The sequence below is a fragment of the Nestor notabilis genome, unplaced genomic scaffold, assembly GCF_000696875.1.
Source record: "Nestor notabilis isolate BGI_N333 unplaced genomic scaffold, ASM69687v1 scaffold15502, whole genome shotgun sequence".
Lineage (NCBI taxonomy): Eukaryota > Metazoa > Chordata > Aves > Psittaciformes > Psittacidae > Nestor > Nestor notabilis.
The window spans coordinates 13,134-38,238 of record NW_009918035.1 but is presented as its reverse complement, the minus strand read 5'-3'; the positions used below and the strand labels follow the sequence as shown (position 1 = coordinate 38,238).

The following is a 25,105-nucleotide window of genomic DNA, read 5'->3' as shown; positions in this document are numbered from 1 at the left end:
AAAGGACGCCCTATTCACTGACGCGGCCACGCGGGTGCTGTGGCAGGCAGCAGGGAGGCAAAATGGCTCTTGCTTTCCTCTTGGCAGCAATCCTGGGACTTCTTGTTGTCAAGGCTGTTCTGTTTCAGCTGAGAAACCCAAGCTCCCCTCCTTGCATCGGGGGCTGGATCCCTTGGTTTGGAGCTGCGTTTCAGTTCGGGAAGGCTCCTTTGGAATTCATAGAGCAAGCTAGGAGCAAGGTAATGGCTGTGGCGGTGTGCCTGCTCATGGGTGTGTGCTCCGAGTGGCTGCATGCAGGGGAAAGGTGAGGAGAAACTCCTGCATTAAGTTTGTCCCTTTCCTGTCACGCTTCCTAACATCAGGAGCATTTAGCTGGTGAAGGATTGGCTTTGCACCAGTAACATTGCTAAACCGTGGATCTGATCCAGGCGTGATCTCTGTGCTTTGATCATTCTGTTTGGACCCAGCCCCTCTGCTGTTCTGCTTTTGCTGTCTGGCTGTGTGTTAATCTTGTTTCCAGGTAATGTGGAAAGCACTGGGCCAGGAGGAACTATTTACATGCTTATAGTTAGGTGAATTTTTTTAGTGCCAGCTGGTGTCCCTCAGCATTGGAGAGAGACACAGGCATGCTTGGCAGGTGACTCTTTCCATCCTAGAACACTTACCAAAGGCGGGCGTGAAGATTTACCCACCAGACGTGCCTTTCTTTCTCTGTCTATCTGATAGAGCCTAAATGATTAATTTAGATTATGTGCTCAATTTCTAGGTAGCTGATACTAGTTGACATAAAACCCAGCTCCCATTTTCAATCAGCGACGGCAGCTGCTACTGCAGTGTGGTGAGCCTCACGTGTCCGATACTGAAAGATTGCACAGCCCACTACTTGCACAAACTAGCTAAAAATGAAACCACTGCAACATCCTGAAATTTGGGGGAAAAAAATGGACGTTTAAAATTTGCTTTCTCGTTTTGAACTATTAGATTTTATATATTTAAGTACATCTTTTCAGCCATGGTTGTGATGAACTTCTGGTGTTAAAAGAAAGCAGAAACCACGCCACATAATCCTTTAAACAAACTGGTGAAGCCTCACTTCAAAAAAACCCCAGTGATAATATTTATTTGGCTTTTCTGATAGGAGGCTGTTAGAAACCTCCTTGCATTGAAAACATATCCTGGTTTCAACCAGATTAAAGCAGCTTGCCAGACTGTCATTCCCAGTGCAATCCTTTTTGGGACAGATGTTTCACCATGATCTAACCTTGCTTTAGTTGCCTTTTTTTTTTCCCAGGAAGCTTTTAGCAAAATCTCTTAGAAGCAGCTTTTTTTTTTACAAAAAACCTGAGAGAAAAGTCCTTTTGGGGATTCATTCACACACTGAATGAGCAAAAACTTCTACAGGCTAAAGAATCTGTTGAAGTACAAATGCAAACTTAGTGGCTCTGGGACTGTTAATTTTGATGTTCATTTGCCCTTTAGGCTGCTGCTGGTGCTACAGCAGCTGCTGACACCTCTGAACACACCAGAAACACCTGAAGGACTTTATAAACCCCAGGTTTTATTGGGACAGAAACCAGAATAAAAAAAAAAAAACAAACAAAACAACCACCAACATTTCCAATGGGAGAAAACTGTGAATAAGGTAAAGCAGAAAGAGGCTTTCTTACTGTTTCTCCCCTTTACTGTGTGTTTGCAGCTGGGACCTTTACTTTGGCTAGTCCAGCAACACAGCATCCCTGTGACTTGTGGCGCCTCCCTGAGGTCCCCCTGGGCCAGGAGGGACCTTTCCATCCATCAGCCCGTGTCTGGCTGCCTGCCTGCAGCAGGACCATCACTTACACTCCTGTTCTCCCTTTCCTCTCCATAAACACCCCAGGCACCTCTCCCTCCCTTCCCACCTCCCACACTGGGATGTGCTGAGGCCAGGAAACACAAGCCTTTTCCTGCCTGCTCCCTGTTAAAGGAATAGGCACTGTAGCAGAATGCAGCCAAATAAAACAAGTGCTGCTGCCAAAGGGTCATTAACAGGCATTACAAGGGTTGCAAAATATATCTGCAATAATTCCAAGCTCCTTAATATTGCCAGAACAAGGTTAAGTGTCCTTAGTATGAGTGAGCTGCCCTCGTAAAAGTGCAGAAACAGGCAGCTCTGGGCAGTGTAAAACCGCTTTGGCTCTGTAGGGTCATTACCTTCCAGGGAGACTTTCACAATTAGAAAATTCCTCCCCTCTGGATTCCTGGATTAATTCTTCAGTCTGTCAAAGTGACACTCATTTCTTTTTCTTTCTTAAAGAGAGTTATCTTTCCTATTATTGTCCCTTTTGTGTATGTCCCTCACTGCTTTTTCTCCTTCCACTGCTTCCAGCCTGAACTTTGCTTGAAGTTCACGGTTTCTGTTTTCCTCCTACAGAGCAAGATGTGGGCTGAAGAATTGTCTGTTTTATCCCTTGTGTCATCAGTGGGTCTAAGAAAAGAAAGATTCCCTGCCCAGTGAAATATTTAATCTCTGGTCTAATAAAAGATACCACCTCTTCCTCCTAACGCTGCCTGGCTAGTTAAAGTGGTTTTGCAGGCACTCTGGGATGGACGGGTGGGTAACTGGAGACACTGTGCCACATAAAATACAGGTAGAGCTGCTCAATGAGGGGTTCAAAGGCTGTGGTTCCCCACTTTGCCATGCAAACATGGTAAGAGTTCATAAGTTACAGAATCATAGAATGGTTTGGGCTGGAAGGGACCTTAAAGCTCATCTAGTACCAACCCCCTGCCATGGGCAGGGACACCTTCCACTAGACCAGGCTGCTCAAACCAGGAACTTCAAATGCTTCTCACCATTTTGTTAATTAAGCTAACAAGAAAAGCTCAGTGAAACCCATGAGATTGTTTTGCACTGTTGTACGGACTATGGATCCATACATCACTCTCAGTGTGTTGATTGTGTTTGGGACATGGTGCCAGGACTCAGCCGGGTGCTGCCCAGGTTTATTGTCTGTGCGTGGCTGCGTCCGGGGTGGCTCACTGTGTTACCTGGCAAGGGACATGCATCCTGCCTGAGGTTTGGTGGAGAGGAAGCAGGCTGGAGAAGAGGACAAGGTTTCTGGTAGAGTGTTTCCAAAGACAGTGTCCACAGCTGAGCTGCTGATGGTTTGTGACCCTGGCCTCGTGCACGGAAGACCAAAATGCTAAAGTCCCTGAGACAGAGAGGAGACATGACATTGAACTTGTGTGTGTATGCCAGAGAAAACAAAACCAGCCCTGTGCACCTAGCTCCCAACATGACTTTTGGCACAACTAGAGAACAACTCTTATGAGGAGCGGCTGAGGGAACAGGGGTTGCTTAGTCTGGAGAAGAGGAGGCTCAAAGTGGGACCTTATCATTCTCTACAACTACCTGAAAGGAGGTTGTAGTGAGGTGGGGATTGGTCTCTTTTCCCGGGTAACAAGCAATAGGACAAGAGGAAATGGCCTGCCTGAGGTTTGGTGGAGAGGAAGCAGGCTGGAGAAGAGGACAAGGTTTCTGGTAGAGTGTTTCCAAAGACAGTGTCCACAGCTGAGCTGCTGATGGTTTGTGACCCTGGCCTCGTGCACGGAAGACCAAAATGCTAAAGTCCCTGAGACAGAGAGGAGACATGACATTGAACTTGTGTGTGTATGCCAGAGAAAACAAAACCAGCCCTGTGCACCTAGCTCCCAACATGACTTTTGGCACAACTAGAGAACAACTCTTATGAGGAGCGGCTGAGGGAACAGGGGTTGCTTAGTCTGGAGAAGAGGAGGCTCAAAGTGGGACCTTATCATTCTCTACAACTACCTGAAAGGAGGTTGTAGTGAGGTGGGGATTGGTCTCTTTTCCCGGGTAACAAGCAATAGGACAAGAGGAAATGGCCTCAAGCTGTGCCAGAGGAGGTTTAGATTGAATATTAGGAAAATTTTCTTGACCAAAAGGCTGATCGGGCATTGGAACAGGCTGCCCAGGGAAGTGGTGGAGTCACCATCCCTGGAAGTGTTAAAGAAATGCATAGAGGAGGCCCTCAGTGACATGGTTTAGTGGTGGACTTGGCAGTCCTGGGGTAATGGTTGGTCTTGATCTTAAATGTCTTTTCCAGCCTTGTTGATTCTGTGTGGTCTCAGCTGAGAGTGGTTGCTCCCTGCCTGGCAGCACCCCTGTGGAAAATGCTATTTTCCCAGTTTCCTTCCTTTGGGACTTTGGAGAACATCCTTCCGAAGTTCTTATTTCTCTGGAGTATTACTTTCATGTAAGCTCACGTCTGCGTCTCCTCATGGCACTGCTGTTTTGTGTGGTGTTTCCCAGTCTTTGGGAAGACCAGAGCTTCCAGGCATGAAGGCTGCTTCATAGGCCCCAAATCCTAAGAGGGTTTTTATTTTGGTTTCCATCTGTCTGTGTCATCATGTCTCCTTAAACACTGTCTCAGACAGAGCAGGAAACTGGGACGCACTGTTGGCAGGCAGGGCCCACGCTTCATTGTTACCCACCCATAACACTGCGAGGGTAGCTGCAGACCTGCCTGACAGCTTGTTCCAGGAGCTGGTTTTACTGCATTAGAACAACAGCATAATTATACTGGGACAGATGAAAAACCTGTTTATTCAGTGTCCATCTGGAATAGCAGTCGTTGATAGATGCTCAGTAACAGTGTAAGGAACACACCCAGATGAGAATACGCTGCCTTCTGCTCCCTCTTCCCAGCTTCTGGTTGTCAACAGTTGAGGGACTTCCCAGGCTGGAATGTGCATCCAGAAGATCTGACTACGATAACCTCGTCTCCTTTGTTACTGTGTGTATAATTTTGGTTTCACAGCATCCCACAGCAACAAATCCATAATTTAACCATGAACCATATAAAGTATCCTGTCTGTTTTAAACCACCAAGTAGATGCCCATTAGCCTTTACATTATGAGAACCCGGGAATAATTGTTCTCTTTTCACCTTTCCATGGGATCTAAGTATCTTTCTATTGAAATTTTCATTCATGCTTGCTGTGCATCCCTTTGCCTTTTCTCCCTCAATACATCCCGCTGAGATGGAATGGGCAGAGACACATTAAACTGAAGATGTGGGCACAGGATGGGTTTGGATGTTTGTTGTCCTTTCTCCTTCCTTTCCTAGCAAGATGAGAGCTCTAAATTGATGACTAACACTTAGAGTGCTAATAGATCTTGGAGTCATTTCAGAATGTGATTCTTCTAGGCCTTCTTCTTCTGCAATGTTTCTACATCTCCTCACAGTTTAGACTCCCAAATGAGTCCAGATCATGAGTACACTTTTGATTCCTTCTTCTAAGGAATGAATTAGGAATATGTTTAAGGCCACATATCCTTATGTCTTCCTAAAAACTGTACTGGGCTCTTCTTCAATACGTCTTATTTATCAACTGCTAAACCTGATCTTTAATAATGCTTGTAAAAATTTGTTGAGCACTGGAATGGCTCTGAGGCTTCCCAGGTCCTCCCCCAGGAGCCCTTTAGAAAAGCGCCATGTTCACCTGTCCATCCTCCTGCTGCTGAGGGTGATTTAACAGATCGTGGTAGTTCTGCAACTTCATATTTCAATTCCTCTAGAGTTTGAATTGAAGTATTTGTCACTGATCTACCTACCACTTCTTTAAGTCTATTCTACTTAGTACTGCCTTTGATACAAGGTCTCAGTCTATCACATGCAGTGGAAAGCTCCAGCGTGGGGCTTATCTTTAACTGACATAAATGCTTCCCCATGTGATTTCTTTGCACCTTGAGCATTTATCAGGCTCAGCAACACACTACAAAACTTCCTGCACCTTATAAGTTTGGAAAAGTCTGTATTATAGGGGATGGGGTTGCCATTAGCAGTTTGATCCACAAACCTTTTTTAGTATTTTAATGTTAAACGTAATTGATCAGGTATCATATTTATTTGTAATTTCCTGTTTGGACACAAAATTCTCCCTTCTGAAAGATGTGTCTGTGAACACCCACCATCACTGCGCTGTTCAAGGAAGCTGACTTGTTCAGAAGGTCTTTATGGGGCTTTTTTTAATTGCAGTTTCATTCAATATTGGTTTAATTCTGATTATTCTAAATAGATTGCAGGAAATTTGTTTGGATTCAAAACCAGGTTGTTTGTGTAGGTGTTTACAGGCAAGACATCCAGCTTTACTGATGGTCAGTGGACACGAAGCCAGCCCTATCAGTGGAGCCTAAGGGCAGTTCAGCTCACCTTCAGAAATAGAGGGGTGCAGGTGAACCATGTTTTAGGCTCCCCTGATTGCATATAATGGGAACTTAGGCATCTTGCTCGCATGTAATCATCTAAAATAAAGTGCTCTAATCTTTAATTGAGTGTGACCTTAATTGAATAATTAATTGTTATTGCAGGTTGCTATTAGTTCAAATTTAATTTTATTTTTAAATTGGTTTAAGTGCATTTTAATGTTAACCTAAAAATCTAAAAAATCTAGTTTAAACCCAAACACAAGTATAGATTCACTGGGGTTTGTCCAGCCTGATGATGAGGACCTGCTGTTAGCCATAAAAAAAAGCAACCTTCACAGTTTAGCTATTATTAAACAATATTTTATTTATTGTCACACAGAGAGTTTAAACAGTCATTCTTTAATAATTTGCAGTTGAAGGGCACAGTCAAAATTCAACTGAATTGAGAGGAATGTTTTTCTTCAAAGAGCTTTTGATGGAGCAGGCTTTACAATACAGACACAGACATCAAAAGAAATGGTTAAAGTCAATGGCATAAACCATGTGAGCGAGGAGGATTCAAGGCTTTTTGGCGCTCCAAACAGATCAACAGAAAACAACTTCTCACCCTTGTCAGCAATATAACCTGGAAAACAAAATCAAGTTCCTTGATGTGTCTAGAGATGTTATGAAAGCCCTAAACCTTTCCCTATACACAATAACTTTGCCAAGAGAAAATGGGGTGCCTATATATGTAAATGCTGTGGGTTTTATTTCCAAGGATTTTGGAAAGCAGCAATTGCCTTGACTAAGAAAAAGATGCTAAAGATGCTTTATTTACTAATCTTGATTTTTTTATGCCTAAATCTTACAGCCAGTAGACACTGCACATTTGTTTTCTAGTTTAGAGTATCTACAAATATCAGTAATCTTTTCAATAATGTAGGAATTCAGAACAATTATGTGGATACTTACTGCTGAAAGTTCTAAGAGATCTCTAGGATGTTAGATTAAGGGAAAATGAAAGAATGATTTATGGCATCAAAAACCTTCCCTGAATATAACTCTCAGCAAACTCCATCTATTCTGCTCAGAGCTTGCTAGCTATTTAGATATTAATCTTCAAACACCTGTACAAGAAAGAAATCCTTGGTATTAGCAGAACCTTTAAATAAGGAAAGAAAATGGAAAAGAAAGGGAGAGGAAGAACCAAAATATTAAAAATATGCAGGAGTGGGGTTTTTGTTAGAAAATGCAGATCAAAATCTGGAGGATTATGGGTTTTTACGATGCGGATACTTCGCTATGGCAGCCAAGGGATCCATCACTTGGGTTCTTAAAACCCAAGTAGGTTGTATTGTTTGAACTGTAATGTAGTTCAAATATAAAATGTCAATCTTGGAGAAGGAATCTCTTCTACTCTGCAACAGCTCGGGCAGGCACATATGATGTTCCCTTCTGGGCCATAAGTCTACAAATTTTGGTCTGGTTCATGCTGATCTTTGTGTGCTTCTGAGCCAAGGTGTACAGAGAGCAGGAAGGACCAGGTCCTCCCTCCTGACCTCTCAGCAGCACTGAAGTGCTGTTTGGGCTCCCATCAAGCATGTTAACAGCACAGTAATAAGGTATCTTTTGTTCCAGCACGGGCCTGTGTTCACAATATTTGCGCTGGGAAAGCGGTACACTTTTGTGACTGAGGAAGAAGGAACCGAAGCCTTTTTTAAGTCTGAAGACTTAAGTTTTGAACAGGCAGTACAACAAGCTGTCAAGAATGCAGGTAAGTGAGACTCAGCTCTTTTTTAATAGAAATCAAATCTAGCTGCCCAGGAACATTAAAGCCCGACCCAAAGCCCATTGGCTTTTTGATCATGCTTTAAATGCTTATCTTAACCCATGACCATGCTAGGAAATAAAGGTGAAATGAAATTCCTTCATATGGATCCAGCACTGTAAACCCGCAAAGCAGTTTGGATTCAGCCTCAAGGGATCAAGGGTTTCTGATCCAGGGACTGTTATTACTTTTATCCTCAATCAACCCAGTCTGAGATCAGGTCATTTTCTGTGGCTAAACACTCCACTACGTGCACCAGGTTTGGAGCAATAGCGCATTGTCCTGTCATTTAATTTGAAAATCAGCTTGTAGCAATAATTAGTTGTTGCCCCGTAGTACAATAGTCATTAGAAAGGGATGAGGTGTATATCCCATCCACAGTGGCATGCTCCATCAGCAGTGTGCTTCTATCCATGTGGAATTGCAGAGACAGGAATTCATTGAGGAGTGTGGTATTTTTGGACTGTGAAATGAGAGAGAAGCAAGTTGGCAGGGAGGTTAAATCACAGAATCACTGCATCCCTGTGGCCCAAAGGCACTGCTGGAGATCGCCTGCTCAGAGCAGTGTTAGCGACAGCAGGTTGCTTAGGGCTGTGTCCAGATGGGCTTTGGGTGTCTCCAAGGATGGAGACTCCTCAGCCTCTCTGGGCAACCTGTTCTCATGTTTGGTCATCCTCACAAGAAAAGCTTTCCTGAGTCTCAGGGGAATCTCCTGCATTCCCTTTCATGCCTATTAACTCACGCCCTGAGAACAGCCAGGTATTTATCCACACTGGTAAAATCTCCCTGAGCCTTCTGTTCTCCAGGCTGAACAGTCCCAGCTCTCTCAGCCTCTCCTGGTATGACTGAGAGGATGTGCTACTACAGCATGATGAACCAAGCTGTTTTTTCTTGGACTAACTTATTTTTTATTTCAGTCAGTTTGTGGAGCACATGCACATCTTACCACATCCACACTGAAGCTGGGGGGAAATCTCTGGATTGTGGATTTGGGCACTCAACCTTCATCATGTAAAAAGATGTTACACAGACTCGTAGAAGCAGAGAGCTCACCAAAATCTTTACAGGGTTGGAGGGAAGCTTTTTGGGAAGTTCACTTGAGGAAAACGAGGGTTGAGGCATTTAGAGTCACCAGTTATGTGTAAAAATTTTCACTCTATCAGTGAAAATCTACTTCATCTTCTTTCCAAAATGTTTCTGTTTCTTTTTGTATTTAGTTTCTGTCCCTGCAGAAGCATTTTATCAGAACCATGGTAACCTGTACAGCATGCTGAAGGGAAAAATGGCTCCTTCTAATCTGCACACGTTCACGGGCACTTTGTGTAAGGAGCTACATGAGCACATGGCACACCTCGGCACGGAGGGCACAGGCGACCTCAATGACCTGGTAAGGTAAGGGAGTTCTGCAGCGCATCTTTAACGCATTAGTATCCTATATGGAAGCAGAGATGTTATCACAGAATCATGGAATGGTTTGGGTTGGAAGGGACCTTAAAGATCATCTAGTTCCAACCCCCTGCCATGGGTCACCCTTCCACTAGAGCAGGTTGCTCCAAGCCCCATCCAACCTGGCCTTGAACACTGCCAGGGATGGGGCAGCCACAGCTTCTCTGGGCAACCTGTGCCAGTGCCTCAGCACCCTCACAGGGAAAAATTTCTTCCTTATATGTAAACTAAATCTCTCCTGTTACTGTAAAGCAGGTAGAGCTCAGGCTCTTCAGCCTTAGTAAAGCTCTGTCAGGATGCTCATCACTGCTTCACAGTCTCAGGTGGCGCACAGAGTGGACAGGGTTTCATCTAAAATCATCCCATCCTACTACATCCTTGATGCAGCCTCAGCGACAGGGTGTTCTTCCCACTGCCACGTCTGTCATAGCATCCAAATCAGCTGTTATTTGTTTAAAATGTTTTAAAAAAATCAGTCATATGCTGGATGATAAATTGCAGAATCCATAAAAGTCATCCACAGTAAATCTGGGGGATGTGTGATCTGTTCTTATGGTTTTGCCAAACAAGGCAGGGGAAAAGAATTAGTATGCAATGCCCTGGATAATTATTTATCTGCCTCAGAATTAAATCCATAGAGCCAGCAGGTGGCTCCAACGTCCTTACGATCTTCAGAAAAGCAGGAACGTGAAAGAGCTACTGCCTGAAATACATGTTTAGCAGTAGCTGGAACCCAGCAAAGGCTGCGTAAGGGTTTCTCAGAGCTAAAGAGGTGAAGTGGTCTGGAAAAGGAGCTCAGGATAACAGAGGAGCAACCAGGGAAGAGGTGAGACACAAAGAAAACAAAAAAGCATTGTTCTGCCCAGAGAAGCTGCAGCCAGAGGAAGGATTTGTTGGGGTGTCTGGTTGCAGAACGGTTTGTGCAATGCCCGGCAGGTCCGCATGGGCTAACCCAAAATAAGAGGGGTGGTTAATAGGGAGAAGGAGACCTCAGCACGCAGAGCTTTTCTGCCACTGCTCAAGTGACCAAACACTAACTGATGAAGCTCAGCCACGTGTAGAGGACTAGCCTGAGGTCTGTGTATCTCCCAGCCTCTGCTTAAAGTCTGCAATGAGGGCATGAGGTATCAGCTTTGTGCCAGCCCTTCCATACTGGCATGAGCCTCGAGTCCCACAGCTTCTGGTGTTGGCAATTCAACATGCTGCATTCTGACCTAAAACTGCTGCAACAGCCTCCCTGTGGCCTGTAAGTCATAGGAACTTGTTCTTGCAGGCATGTCATGTATCCAGCAGTGGTGAATACTCTGTTTGGGAAAGGCATCTGCCCAACAAGTCAGAGTGAAATCAAGGAGTTCGAGCAACATTTTCAGAAGTATGATGAGGACTTCGAATACGCTTCTCAGATGCCTGAATGCTTCTTGAGGTAATGGAGCAGAGATGATGCTCATGGTGTACCCATTACACGTACCTATTACATTTCGCTTGCTGGAATATCAACCACGAGAGACGTTTTCCCTGGAGGATGATGCACTCTTTATCGATGGTGTGTCCTTGGGTCAAACTTCCAGCTACATGCTTCAAAACAGTTCTGACCTTGTCTTGTGCATTTTCCTGGTGTAAAGCAGAAACAGCCTTGCTTAGGTGGGAAGGGTCCGGCTTGGAGCTGTCAGGGAGCAGCAGAATGGGGCAAGGGGCTGAGCCTAAATGTGAGGCCCCAGCTGGAAACAAGGCATCTCTCTAGTCTTTCCCACACCATAGCTGTTTTCCCAGCAGACTGATGCCAGGTTACATGGCTGCACTGTCACAGAGTTGACCTTGGATAGAGGCAACCAAACCCTGAGGAAAGTCTTTGCAGAGCCTGCCAGTGCACTCAGGGCCATGACAGCACCCCAAGCACCTCAAAATAGCCTTAAGAAAGAATTGAGGATGCTATAAAAATGCAGCCTTGATTTTGTTAGAAAGAATAATTCTTGAAAAGATTGGCTTAAGCAATCTGTCCAAAGCCGCAATGAAACAGATGTGAAAATCCAGTAGTCTTGCAGTCACAGGTCCTGGCTGCAAGATAAGGTCTGGCAAAGGTGAAGGTCTCAGACGTGCTGTTCCTCATGTCAGTGAGCACTACTGTCAGTCAGACTGACACTTGACTATCCATCAACTGACTGCTGCCCAGGGCTTTTGGAAGAAACCCAAGGAGTCCTTCTCATGGAAAAGGAAATGTTAGTTTGTGCTGCCTCAGTTAAGTGCTTCTTGTTTGTTACTTTTTTTTACAGGAACTGGTCTAAATCCAAAAAATGGCTTCTAAAATTATTTGAGAAAGTAGTGTTGGATGCTGAAAGGACCAACCTTTCAGAGACCACATCCAAGGTAAACATCCAAGGCTATGAAATAAGACGACTTCATGTATATTCTGACTAAAGTGATGGAGGAGTTATTTCAGTACTGGAAGAAAAAAGGCAAACCTGTCAGCTTCTATAGCTATACCTTAATTGTGCATTATTGCTGTCACCTGCATGAGGACAGACCCATAATTTTGAGTCCTACTCCTCAATTTATTTTAGTTCCTACAGTTGTGAGAATTGGCATCTTCCTCTGGGGAATGTAAAGCCAAGAGTTCAGAGCTGTGACCCATTGCCAGGCTCCAGTATCACAGTTGCAGTGAGCAGTTGGGAGAGGTGAGAGAAAGACCTCTTCAGTTGTTTCTCTGAGGGCACTGTGCTGTGAAATTTCAAAACCTTGCATGTGCTATTTTTAAACCCTGGTGTAGAGTGAGTAGATCCTTCAGCAGCCAGACTAGTAGAAAATAGCAGATTACTGGATTGGAAGCCAAGTACCCTAAATATCAATTGTGTGAAGGCTGTGATAAGCTGTCCCCCTGGTTATTCTCCTTAGCTATGGCAGGAATTCTGTCTGTACGGCTGACAAATGTGACAGCAGACTGGCCTGGGAATTTTGCTCTACCAAATGGTTATAGAACAGATCATTAAACAAACCAGGTTTTATTTAGATTTTAAAAGCTTTACATGCCACAATTTCTTTCATAAAGTAAAGGAAAATAATGGGAAGAGAGGGCTGGAGAGGGGACAGTGAGAGGTAAGAAGGTGCAGGAAGTAGGAGGCACAAATTTGTCTTAGACTGGGTGGGAATAAGAGTGGTCATTTTTTATTCAAGGTCAACCTTTTCCCCTCTGAAAAGTAGGCAGGAAGCTTTGCCTTGAATGCATGGTTGCCCTGTATTTAAGGAAATACTATAAACAAAAGCCGATCCTAGACCATTACACAGTTGCTATCGTTTCAAAGAATATCAAGCAATTGCAGTCACTGGTTTGGTCACTAACAAAGCACCTGGAAGTAGGGAGTTTGCTGATGTATCAGACAATCTCTTTGTAATAGGCACCTTTTTGTCAAGAACAGAGAGAATGTTTTCTTCATGTCCATCCATTCAACTTGTCCAGTCCCATTTTCAGGTTCTTTAGAGAAGTAGAGCAGGAATTAGAAAAGAATAGAGATTTCTTTTCTTTCTTCCACATACAAGAAACAATGGGGAGTGAGGGAACCAAATCCCCTAAAAACTTTAAGAAAATGGAGGCCAGAGCAAGTATTCAGTAGGGATTCATGTGGTGCCTTGATTTCTTCTGGCCTGCTGCCTATGAGTGAGTCTCACTTTCTCTTAACAGCTGTCAGTCTTTACTTCGTGACTGCAAAACCCCCATAACTAACATTACTTTGATAAACTAGTCTTATGTTATATATCCTTGAATTCTAGTGAGCCCTACCCTAAACTAGATTTTAATATATTTTTGGAAATACGTATAATTATATTTTATTTATAACAGACACTACTGCAGCATCTCCTGGATAACTTGCAAGGAAGACATCTAGCTCCCAAGTACAGCCTTCTAATGCTCTGGGCTTCCCAAGCAAATGCTATCCCTGTAAGTACCTCAGCTAGAGAAACACTTTATCCTGTTCAAAAGCCTGTATTTGGGAAGCAAAGCCTTCAAACCAGAGGTCACACATGCTGTGTGTATTCCAAAGAAAGGATTATCACGCCCACATGCATCACTCCAAATATACCCAGGCTGCAATGTCACAGAAGCCATAACAAGGAAAGGTCTTCTTGTACTTTTCCTAAATGATGAAGTTCCTTATCATAGCATTTCAGGATCATGTCTTATAGCTGTTAAGATCAGTCTTAAGCTGTGAAGAGCTCTTAGCTTTATTTTGAAGCACTTTGGCTGTATTATAGTTGAGACTCTATTCTACATAGCCTGGTGTTACCAATTGTAAAGAATATCAACAGCATAATACAGAGTAACTTCATCTGTGTGTAAATCCTTGAGTGAATTTGGCCCTTTTCCTTTGGGGGATCTGCTGTACAAATGCCAGTGTTGATTCCAGGGAAGAAAAGCAATAGTTTGATTCTACTGCCACTTAAGTTTTGTCTGTGTTAGAAATGAATTTGATGGATTAATGATACAAACATGCTAACAAGTCCAATGTGTCTAACACAGCTTAGGCTGACCAAAGACATTTATAGGAATTTCTCAGATGAAAAAGCCGTAGCAGCAAAAACATCCTTTATTTACCATGACTACTAAGCTCTTTCCAGCACAGTTATGTCTGTTACAGATGTGATTTAGAAAACAAATGATAGCAAGTTATTTTTGTATGTACTCCTAATGGATGTATCTGTGGGGTTTGTAGGTTGGATGTTACGACAATTTACCCTAAAGGAATTTCATCCATTTCAGTGAGGTTTTTGTGGATTCACATGGTGGCATAAGTGAGAGGCATAGCCTGCTGTCTGTTATCGGGATAACTGACATTCCTTCCACAACACTATCATTACTTACTTCTGTAGTATTCAGCTGTGAATAGACATATAGATATTTAGTTGTTTCTCAGAATAGTCATAGAATCATAGAATACCAGGTTGGAAGGGACCTTGAAGATCACAACCACTGTTCTGGTGACTGGAATGACAAGGGGATATTTTTAGAAGCATGTTAAACCCTTTTACCTGAAACAATTTAGCCGTCCCTCCTTAGCCCATGGAGTGAAGCCACAGCATCCAAGTGCTGTACACGAAAATTAAGCTACCAGATTTGTTTTGCAGAAGGAGGGCTGCATCCACGTGGGGCTATTTGGGAAATAACAGTAAGAGTTCTCATCCCTCACCAGCACAGATGGCCCATGACCAGATCTGTCTGCAGACTGCATCTCCTGCTAGCTCAGCAAGAGGGGAGAGAGACTCCTGGCAGTGCTGCCAGTCCTTCTGGTTTCATCCTCCTTAAGAGGATTTTCTCCTTTCCTAAATTTCTTGATTTTCAACTTCATTGCATAATCAGTTAGCAAATTAGTTCTGAAGGGGATATGCTACTGCTTGTTCTGCCATTAATCAAAACTTTTCCTGTCTGTTTTAGTGAGACCCAGTGACAATGCTCTGCAAATTATTTAACCTCATTGCTGTTAATATTAGTAGGAATTTACTACTGATTCTTTTTCCCATTCGTGCGGCTAAATCTAATCACACACAATGATTTAGTAATTCATTTTAACACCTAGTTATCTGAAATTAAAGAAAGGATTCAGTGTTTCAAAGCTCAAAGCTAAAGCTATATAATATTCACTGAAGATAAGTACGCAGCAGATGACTAGACGTAATCTCCCAGGATCTGAGTCCTTAGATACGGATTTAAGTGTGAAGCATAGCTCCCTGTACATCCCAACTACAACAGGCACTTAGTGCAAATGTTTTCACCTGCCCCTGTGATCTTCTACAAAGATGCTGTAATTCTGTTCCATGGTCCTGAGTTAAAGTATTTTCATCTCTGTTTAGATTGCATTTTGGACCCTTGTTTTCATACTCTCTTATCCTTCCATTTACAAGAAAATCATGGAAGACCTGGCTTCTGTTTTTGGCAAAGCAGGTAACAAATCCAACAGTGTCCTTCTGGAACCTGGAAATCATCTACTCTGTGTCAGCCCAGCACATGGCACACTGGGTCAATAATAATATAATAATTATTGTAATATAATAATAATGAATAATAGGATTAATGAATGTTGCTGCTAAAGGTACTACTGATAACATAGAGTCCTGCTCTGAGTTCCTTACTCAACATATGCTCAAGACATATTTTTAGCAAAACCACCTTCAGTGTTAGCAAAAGAAGGTAGAAGAACCATGTGTATTTGCCTCTTCATTCCACACCTATCATTTAGACCTAGATTTGTATTAACCAGTCTTGTGCTTTATTCATGCATCTATGATAGGGTCTGGTGAGGTCTTTCAATTCAGCTGCTTTTTATGGTGTGATGTTCAACAGAGTGACAGCTATTCTGTAGAAAAACAGGCCAGAAACTGTTCTCTTTTCTCTCATCTGAGGCCAATTTGTCCAGCATGATTGACCCCCCCACAAGACTTATCTCTATACCTCAAAAACCAGTCAGCTACTGGGAGCAGTCCCCTGAACCATGCTTAGACCTTTGTGGAAGACATGGGTCAAAACCATATCAAGGAACATGTCAATAATTAACAAATAAGGCAAATCACAAACAAGTGCTTAATTTAAGCTGTTCTCCTGGCCCTGTTTTATTTGCTAGTGTTAACAAAGCCCAAGAGCTCAGGCATGGCTTCTTGTCTTGGTGCCTACAGTCCCTCAGATTTCCATGTAGTGTCCTATCAAGTGCGGAAAAAGTCCAGTGACTCTTCACTTACAAATTGACCATTGTTTGTCCTCTTCTGGCCAATTCCATATCTACACCTTCCCTAGAGTTACTAAATAATCTCCAGCAGCTTTTCTCAAATTGTGCTGATTTTGGTCCATTTATTTGCTTTGAAATACAAAGAAAATTTCTGTATGAAAATGAGGTTTTGAAGTCTTGAAGTATTCTATCAAGACGTATCAGCATGTATCAAAACAAGTATGAAATTTCATATTTACAGAGTCTTTTTCTCATGCCATGACAGGTAAAGATAAAATAGAAGTCTCTGAAGAGGACCTTAAGAAGCTCCCTTTTATGAAATGGTGCACTTTGGAAGCCATCAGGCTGAGGTCTCCAGGTGCAATCACCAAGAAAGTAGTAAACCCAATAAGAATTCGGGTGAGGTTTGTTGGCTTTTTTTCCCCAAAAAAAGGATGCGGTATGATTTGTCTGGAAAGGGGCCTCCTGGTAGATCTGGGTAAAATTAGGATAGTAGAGATACTCCACAGTCTCACATACATATTCTGTTTGACAGATTTACTAATCATCACTAATCTAGTTATCAATAATTTAAGAGTGGTTTTGCTTCCCTTGCTCACAGTCTTACCTTCAATTTTGAATTGAGCTGGAGATACTGTGCTGATGGTGTATAAAATAGTAATCAGACATAACCGATATAGGAGAAGGGATCACAATTTCGTAACTGATAAAACTCCCTCTGTTCTGGTAGTCCACTGCCTTTCAAAAGGGAAGTACCAGCATTCAGGAATCTCACAAATAAAAGTTTGGGAGAAAAACACTCACTTCAAGGAGCCAGCACTCATGCCTATCTAAGAAATTACTGAAATCCCATAAAGGTCTACTGTCAGATAAGACATTCTATGAATTTCTTTGCACCAAAGGAAGTGCTTAACAAAAGATTTAGGAAAAAAAAGCCAGCTCACATCGTACCTGAAGAAGCAGGAAAGACAAATAATGTTCCCATTATTTCAATACCTGAAAAAGACAAACTAGAACAGAAATAGTCTTTCCCCATTCTCCACTGTTCACATCTCTCTGATGGGAAAAAATGGCAACAGCAAGAAGAAACTGAATGTACCCACAGTAGCTGTACAACCTTCATTGATCCTTGATTAGGATCTTCTGCTGGTGGAAGAGAAGTAGCAAGAAGAGGGACTGTTTTATGATTTAAATCTGTGATTTTCTCTTTTCTTAGATTTTTTTCTCCTTTTCAGAATTTCACCATCCCTGCAGGTGACATGCTGATGTTGTCACCATACTGGTTGCACAGGAATCCAAAATATTTTCCTGACCCAGAAATGTTCAAACCTGTAAGTTGTCCTCTTAGTGTGAGTATTTTGCTGGGTTTTCTCCACTTATTTCACAACAAAAGCACATGAACAAATTGGCTTAAATTTGGGTATACCTCGTTGTCTGGAGGATGGCTTTGTATACAGAGATGTGCACAAAAAGGAGGAGCCTGTAGGAATAAGCAAAACTTTAAAGTTCAGTTATATGTTCTGAATGATTTGGTACTACTTCATAGCTCTCTGATCTTGATCAAAGATCACCACTGAAAGACCCTACTGATTGAACCCAAGTAGCTTGACTAACTCGCTCTCCTTCTGTGACAAAGTGTGTCACTTAGTGACTGAGGGGAAGACTGTGGATGTTGTCTGGCTGGACTTTAGTAAAGACTTTGACACCGTTTCCCACGGCATTCTCCTGGAGAAACTGGCTGCTCATGGCTTGGATGGATGCATTCTTTGCTGGGTAAAAAACTGGCTGGAAGGCTGGGCCCAAAGAATGGTGGTGGAGTTAAATCCAGTTGGTGTCTGATCACATGTGGTGTCCCCAGGGCCTCAGTATTGGGGCCAGTTCTGCCTAATATCTTCATAAATGATCTGGATCAACTGCCCCCTCAGGAAGCTCACAGATGACACCAGGTTGAGTGGTAGTGTTGATCTGCTGAAGGACAGGGAGACTCTGCAGAGGGATCTGGACAGGCTGAATCGATGGGCTGTGGCCAATTGCATGAGGTTCAACAAGGCAAAGTGCCACATCCTGCATTTGGGCCACAACAACCCCATGCAACACTACAGGCTTGGGGCAGTGTGGCTGGAAAGCTGCTCAGTGAAAAAGGACCTGGGGGTGCTGATTGATGGAGCTGAACATGAGCCAGCTTGTGCCCAGGCAGCCAAGAAGCCAACAGCATCCTGGCCTGTGTCAGAAATAGCGTAGCCAGCAGGGACAGGGCAGTGATCATCCCCTGTACTGGGCACTGGTGAGGCTGTACCTGGAATCCTGTGCTCAGTTCTGGGCCCCTCACTACAAGAAAGACATTGAGGTGCTGGAGTGAGACCAGAGAAGGGCAGTGAAGCTGGTGAAGGGCCTGGAGCACAAGTCTTCTGAGGGGCAGCTGAGGGGACTGAGGTTGTTTAGTCTGGAGAAGAGGAGGCTCAGGGGAGACCTTATTGCTCTCTACAACTACAGGAAAGGAGATTGTGGTTACTTCTCCCAAGTAATGACATAGGACAAGAGGAAATGGTTTCAAGTTGCTTCAGGGGAGGTTTAGATTGGATATTAGGAAAAATTCTTCACCCAAAGAGTTGTCAAGCATTGGAACAGGCTGCTCAGGGAAGTGATTGAGTCACTGGAGGTATGTAAAAGATGTGTAGATGTGGCACTTAGAGACATGGTTTAGTGGTGGACTTGGCAGTGCTAAATTAACAGTCAGGCTCAATGATTTTAAAGGTCTTTTCCAACCTAAACAATTCTATGATTCCAGGTATTTTCCTCTCCCTGTCATTTGTTTGCATAGCTCATCTGCACATATTTACCCAGGTTCACTGGTCTTTCCAGTCAGATGATTTCTGGTAGGTACTAGCTCTGCTAATTCAGTAGTTCATCTAGAGTTTCTTGATTATTATTCCACCCCAGGTGGCTGTGTGGGCAGGCTTGTAACTGCTCTTTTTAGCACCAACCAAAATAGAACAGTTTGTCTTTTTTATACGAATACATCAAGGAGTAATTTAAACAAAACTTCCCTTCTAGCAAACTCTTCACCAATTTGAAATCCCTCATAACAGTTCCTGCCAGTTTGAAATCTGAAACCCTGATGCAGCAGCTTATTTCTTTAGGAACTTTTTTGCTAATAAGCAAGCTACCTTGCTTTTTTGAAACTCAGCCTTTTTCCAGGAGGAATAGGTGAATACCCCTTGGACACTGCCATTCCAAGTGTATCACTTTGCTTCATCACTGCTGAGGGTTTTTTCCTTGCTTTTATTGGATTTTGATTCTAACAGATTTTCTCTTCAGAAAGCTCTAAACAGCCCTCACTGAAATATAAACAAAATAAGCAAACACAAGATTACATCTTCTCTAAGACAGCTTCATCAGAGGAGTTAGCTACCAGAAACTTGACAGGGTGTTATTTGAAGGCCTTGGTGGAGTAGCACTTTGTTTCTGGAGGCTGCTATAGTTTGTCACCCAGCATTCAAAGGATTTACTTTTGTCAGTGTTACCCACTCAAACTTCAGCCCATATTGCCTCATTCCTTGTGTTGTTCCTTTTCTCCTAAAGCAGCTCAGGATGGAGCAAAGGGCCCTCTGGGAACAGACAAGCTGTTTTTGTTGGGAATGGTCCATTTTCTCACACACGCTGACTTGCACCTGAGAATGGAGCTGTGCAATCCTTGCCTTTCTCTTGTGTTACAGCTGCATTTGCCTGTGCACAGTGTCTTGGAAGTGGTTTGTGAGCAAGATGTGCATGAGCCATTTGTGTGCCATGGTACAATTCTGTGGCTGAGGGAAGGTACTGGTTGAGCAATTGCTTTGAATGTGCATATATTTAAAAGGAGAAAGTTGCATTTTTACATTTTTATACACATTTCAATAGCTCAAGACACATGATTTAGAAAAACGGGGAGGTGTAGGAAGAATGTGTGAGGGGTGATTTTGAAAACTCTGCAGCACTTTGAGGCACCTGAGTATGATTCATTTCTTTCCCCGAGTCGGTGCTGACTTTTGAATCCAGACTTTAACAGGTTGAGTGCAAAACCAGAAAACAGCATTAGTTCAACTTTGTATTGAGGATTAGCTGTCCACGGTCATTTTTAGCCTGGAGAAGTAAAGTTAAGCTTTATTTATTTAAGGCTGATTTGGAAAAAAAAGTTTCTTCCCACAGGATCGTTGGAAAGAGGCAAATTTAGAGAAGAATGCTTTCTTGGACAGCTTTGTGGCATTTGGAGGAGGGAAGCATCAGTGTCCAGGAAGGTCAGTGAAACAGCTGGGGTTTATTTATTCCCAAACCCTGCAGAGAACAACTCTCTTGAACTGGGCTCCTCTTACACTTGGAGATAAAGTGTTTTCATTGCCTTGCTCTTTGTCAGTCCACTAATGTTCAGTATTATCTGGACCTTGTTTAAATTGATTTGAAAGTGGTTTCATTCCTAGAAAAGACAGGTTAAGTCACAGTGTAAAAGAATCTGAGACTAGCGTATCAAGTGGTATCCCAGGGAGGAAAGTCAGCCTAGCTCTGCTGCTGTTGAGGCATCTTTTCATCAAGGGAGAGTTGTTCCACCTACCAACACACCAGCTTACAGACATGGGCATTAGGTTGCCATGAAACAGTTCTAAACTAACTTAAAGAACATTTCTGAGACTTTCTATCCTTTATGATGCCACTGACATCTTTACTAATATCTTAATATCTTAAATGGCTCCCCTCTGTTTGAATCTTGTCTTTGCATTAAAGCCCACGCAATTGTATGATGGCTTAAATTGCAGATCCTGTCTCTCTTCACTCCTCCAGCAATGCCAGCCTCCATGCTTCCTGCGTTCCTTCTGCTCTTTTCTCTGCTGTCCCTCTTCCTGGAACAAGTCCCAGGGAGCCAGCTGCTCCTTGATTCTGTGTTCAAACATCTCTATGCTCAATCCTCTGCCTTCAAAACCTTGTCTTCTCTAAGAAGCAAGTAACCAAGTATCCCAAGAACTAGTCAATTTAACTCAAGAGTCCCATGTGGAGCAGGGACTGTGCTGGGTGTTGCAGAGGAATCTGCACCCTACAGCAGGCTGGACGTGAGTGCCAGACAAACTTTATGAGGGCATTAAAGACATAAACAATACGAATAAAACTACATTCATGATTTAGGCCTGCCAGAGGAAAGTGCTCACTCACCTCCATGGCTTGTACCATGTTCCTGAGCTAAATATGAGCATAGCCTCACTGCCAGCAAGGACAGCAGCAGGATTCACAAGAGGCATCCAAGGGTTCAGGTCAAGCTGCAAAATGATGTTTGTGAAAGCTGCTTGTTTATATATACTGACCTATTTCTTTGTTCAGGCTCTTCTCTGGACTCTGATAATATCTTTAAAATAAGTTTGTGGTTAGAAAGTAAATGATAACATTTCTACATGGACATTGGATGGAGAATCTTTTTCTTGCTGATGGACAGAAAGTCCTTTCAAACCCTTTGGCAGCCCACATGGTAACACACACCTTCATGCTTTTCAGCAATAATTCTAAAATTACATCAAGGGATGTATCCAGATCCCAGGTTGCAGATTTCCTTGGTATGGCTGAATGAAACAATGATATTTCAAGTTTAAGATGCATTTTCATTTAATTCAGTACTGGGATTTATAAATGAAATATATTAAACATTTAATTTCTCCATTGCAGATGTTCATCGTAAAATTAAAAGCTAATTTAATCAAACTGGAAGCTAGAAAATAACTTACTTGGCAAATATTCTAGCAAACTGACATGGGAAAAGCTCCCACAAAGCCATTTCTGTGCCATCTTTTTTACCTAAAGGAAATTTGATGGCAGTGAAGCTACTTTTGTCTAAGCAGGTGACTACTGCCTGTGCAACTGTGCTTATCTTGAACGGCTCCATCTGTTATCTCCTATCTTCTGCTGACATTGTAAATCCTTCAGCACAATGGCTATGATTTCATTCTCAGACTCCATTTACTGCAGGACCTCAATCCACAGCTGGGCCCCAGTGTTCCAGCACAACACAAATACGCAGCAGTGCACCGGAGTCTGATTTCAGAAGGCACACATCTGTCCAACCCTCTTGTCACTAAATAAAACGGGAAGGCATCAGCAACTCAGCTTTTACAGGAAAACTGCTCTAGGACTCGGTCATGAATATGTAAGATGGGTGGGAACTAAGGGACATTTAGCTGCAAGAAAGCCCATGGTTTCTGCTCAGTGTTATGTGCTGTGGGAGAGAAGGATGCACTGGGACTCTGCAGTCCTGCCGTTCACTCCTCAGGACAGAGGTGTCGGAGCTGGCCAGCCCGCATCCAGCTGTGCTTGGGTTTGAAGGACAGCGCTCTGTAAATGCAGCATTTCCATTTGCAGGGCAGCCTAGAGGCATTCGGGCGTTAGGCTGCATCATGGTACATCTGAGCCAAAACAGAGAGAATGGCTCCGGGGCAGGACCTCAAGCACCAGGGCTCTAGGGCCATGCTGTGCCAGTGGTGCAGTGACTGTAGGAAGCCCACCTTTGCTCAGTGCTGCCGGCACGGAGTTTGGGGTAGGAAGTCCTGCCTGACCTGAGCTAATTTCCATTGAAATATCTCTGCACTGCATTCCCCCAAGCTCAAGGTCAGCAAAAGATCCCTATCTCAAGGTAATTCCAAAGTGAAATCACAGAGATAATTTGGGTCTGAAAGCATGCCAGAACAAGCAGAGATCCTCCCACTCTGGAGCAGGGGGTGGCTCAGCATGTGGATCTGGATGGCTCTGCAGGAGTCAGCTTGTGTCTCATGGGGCTTATTAGCTTCCTCTTCACACCTGCCAGGCCAAATCCAGGCTGACGCCATGTGCAGTCATGTGGCCTTCTCCCCAGTGAGTTCCCCAATAGCTGTTCAAGTTTTCCAGCATCTCTCAGATGATGGAAAATAAACTGTGTGGAACAGCAAGGGAGTATTATCATCTTTACTAGGTATTTTAGACTTCAGTCTAAATTCTGCAAGTGAGTAATCCCATGACGTGGCACAGGTGCATCCTAGTGCCTGAATGCTGGAAGCTCTTGTACATGTCAGCTTTAAAAAATAATAACCTGGAGGAGTTCACTGCAGTTACCTGAAATCTTCTCTGGATTGACTAAGAAGGGCCTTTCTGAGAGTGTTACAAAAGCAAAAATCACACCCTCGGGTCTCATACTGCATTCTGATGGTGACGCATGAAATAACTCCCGCTGTAACAGCTACTCTGATGTCATCAGGCTCCCAGCTGTATATATAACTTTATATAGCACCATTAGTCATATAGCCTTGTCTATGATTGACTGTCTTCTCGCTCCTATGAAATCAGCGAACATTAGAACATTAATGTTTGTGCAGTGGAAAAAGTACCCATAATGATAAGGGGCTGTTTTAAAATAGGGTGTCAGAGGGATGCTGTCAGTCTAATGTTTCACTGGAAAGAAGGGGCAGCCACAACATCCGTGTTCTTTGCTGAGTTATGGAGCTGAACAAAGCTACAGCGTATTTTCCAACTGAAGATGAACTTTCAGGCAGATCTAAAGCATGGAACGTAAAATGTGCCACAGACACCCTGTGTCTTATCTGATGATAACACACTTGGGACGGTCAGGTTTGATGGCCAACATTCTCCTCCCTTTTCTTGCAGGTGGTTTGCTATCATGGAAATCCAGCTGTTCGTTGTGCTATTCCTATACAGATATGAATTTGTGCTTTTGGATGCAGTACCAAAGGAGGTATAAGAGCCATGCTTTTATATAGCATTCCACTTCTTTATATTCCTCCTTCATCATGCTCAGCTGAACAACCGTGTTCAGCTGTAGTTATGTATAATGAAGGAAAATTTTGAGAGGAGTGTTAATAAATAACATAACGAGTAACTCGATCTTCATCATAACTCACAAAACCCCGAGTAGCTCCAGCAACGTTGTGATGCTGCACTGCCTATACAAGAAAGCATCTATGAGAGTATCTTCTCTCATCATTACCCAGACATTACAAGAGATTTTTTAACTGCTTTCTGCCACTCACAAAACCACTATGCATCTGGATTATTAATACTTTAAAGATATGAAATCAGATGCAGCCCTTGTAGTGCTCTTGCACTACCTATTCAGTGGTGGAAGAATAAATGATTACACTAAAACTGAAGGAACAAATGTGAATTAGATAGAGTTTACCACTGAAGGAGAATGGTGCAGTCTCCATTCACAGCAGTCATTTCCTTCCCATCTGCACCGTGTCCTTTCCACTTTCTAAAAATCATTGTTCCTCACAAACAGGCACTGCTGCTAAATGAGCATGTCACAACCTGAGCAGGACACATGTCCTATCACTAACCTGCCAAGGAGAAGAGGGAGAATTTTAGAGTGGCATGGGCTTTATAGGATTGCCCTTTAGGCTGGAAGTTGGCAGCTCAGACAACTTAATACCTCTGCTGTCCTTGAAGATTGTGAGATGCTGATCTTAAGTAGTGGTGGTGAGTCCACCCAGAATATGTGGAAGGTTGCCTCTTCCTTATGATGGTGTCTTGCCATGCCAGCTCCCAGTGGAGTTGGCTGTAACTTGGCAATTATGCTGCTGAAGATACTCAAAATCATTAAGAGTTTCTAAAGATCTCGTGTGTCATCCTTTATCAGACTAAGTGGAATAAAAAGTCATCATGAAGGCCCTACTCGGTGGCTTCAGGAAAGCCAAGAAATACTCTATTTGTTTTTTGTCTTCTAAGACCAAAGCTCCAAGAATACGTTTATATCTTAATATTAAAACACAATGACAATTCCATTAACTGAACTATCTTAAATGTTTCTACCCATTTTCTTCTTTTTGCAGAGCCCTTTACATTTGGTGGGGACGCAGCAACCCATGGCACCATTCCGGGTCCAGTATAAATGCCGGGAATGAGAGCTGCCCAGACTTGCCTTCCTTTGTC

The 25,105-nt window shown here is 43.1% G+C and overlaps 1 protein-coding gene across 1 annotated transcript; it reads left to right on the top strand.

The window, feature by feature from the left end:
* Positions 1-62: 62 nt before the first annotated feature.
* Positions 63-25,077, top strand: LOC104401819 (24-hydroxycholesterol 7-alpha-hydroxylase). Its single transcript, XM_010009519.1, has 12 exons — positions 63-239; positions 7,832-7,967; positions 9,239-9,413; positions 10,741-10,890; positions 11,738-11,831; positions 13,300-13,398; positions 15,306-15,396; positions 16,440-16,573; positions 17,410-17,505; positions 20,360-20,448; positions 23,822-23,909; positions 25,006-25,077. Exons 1-12 carry the CDS (start codon positions 63-65, stop codon positions 25,075-25,077), a joined length of 1,401 nt encoding a protein of 466 aa, XP_010007821.1.
* The last annotated feature ends 28 nt before the right edge of the window (positions 25,078-25,105 follow it).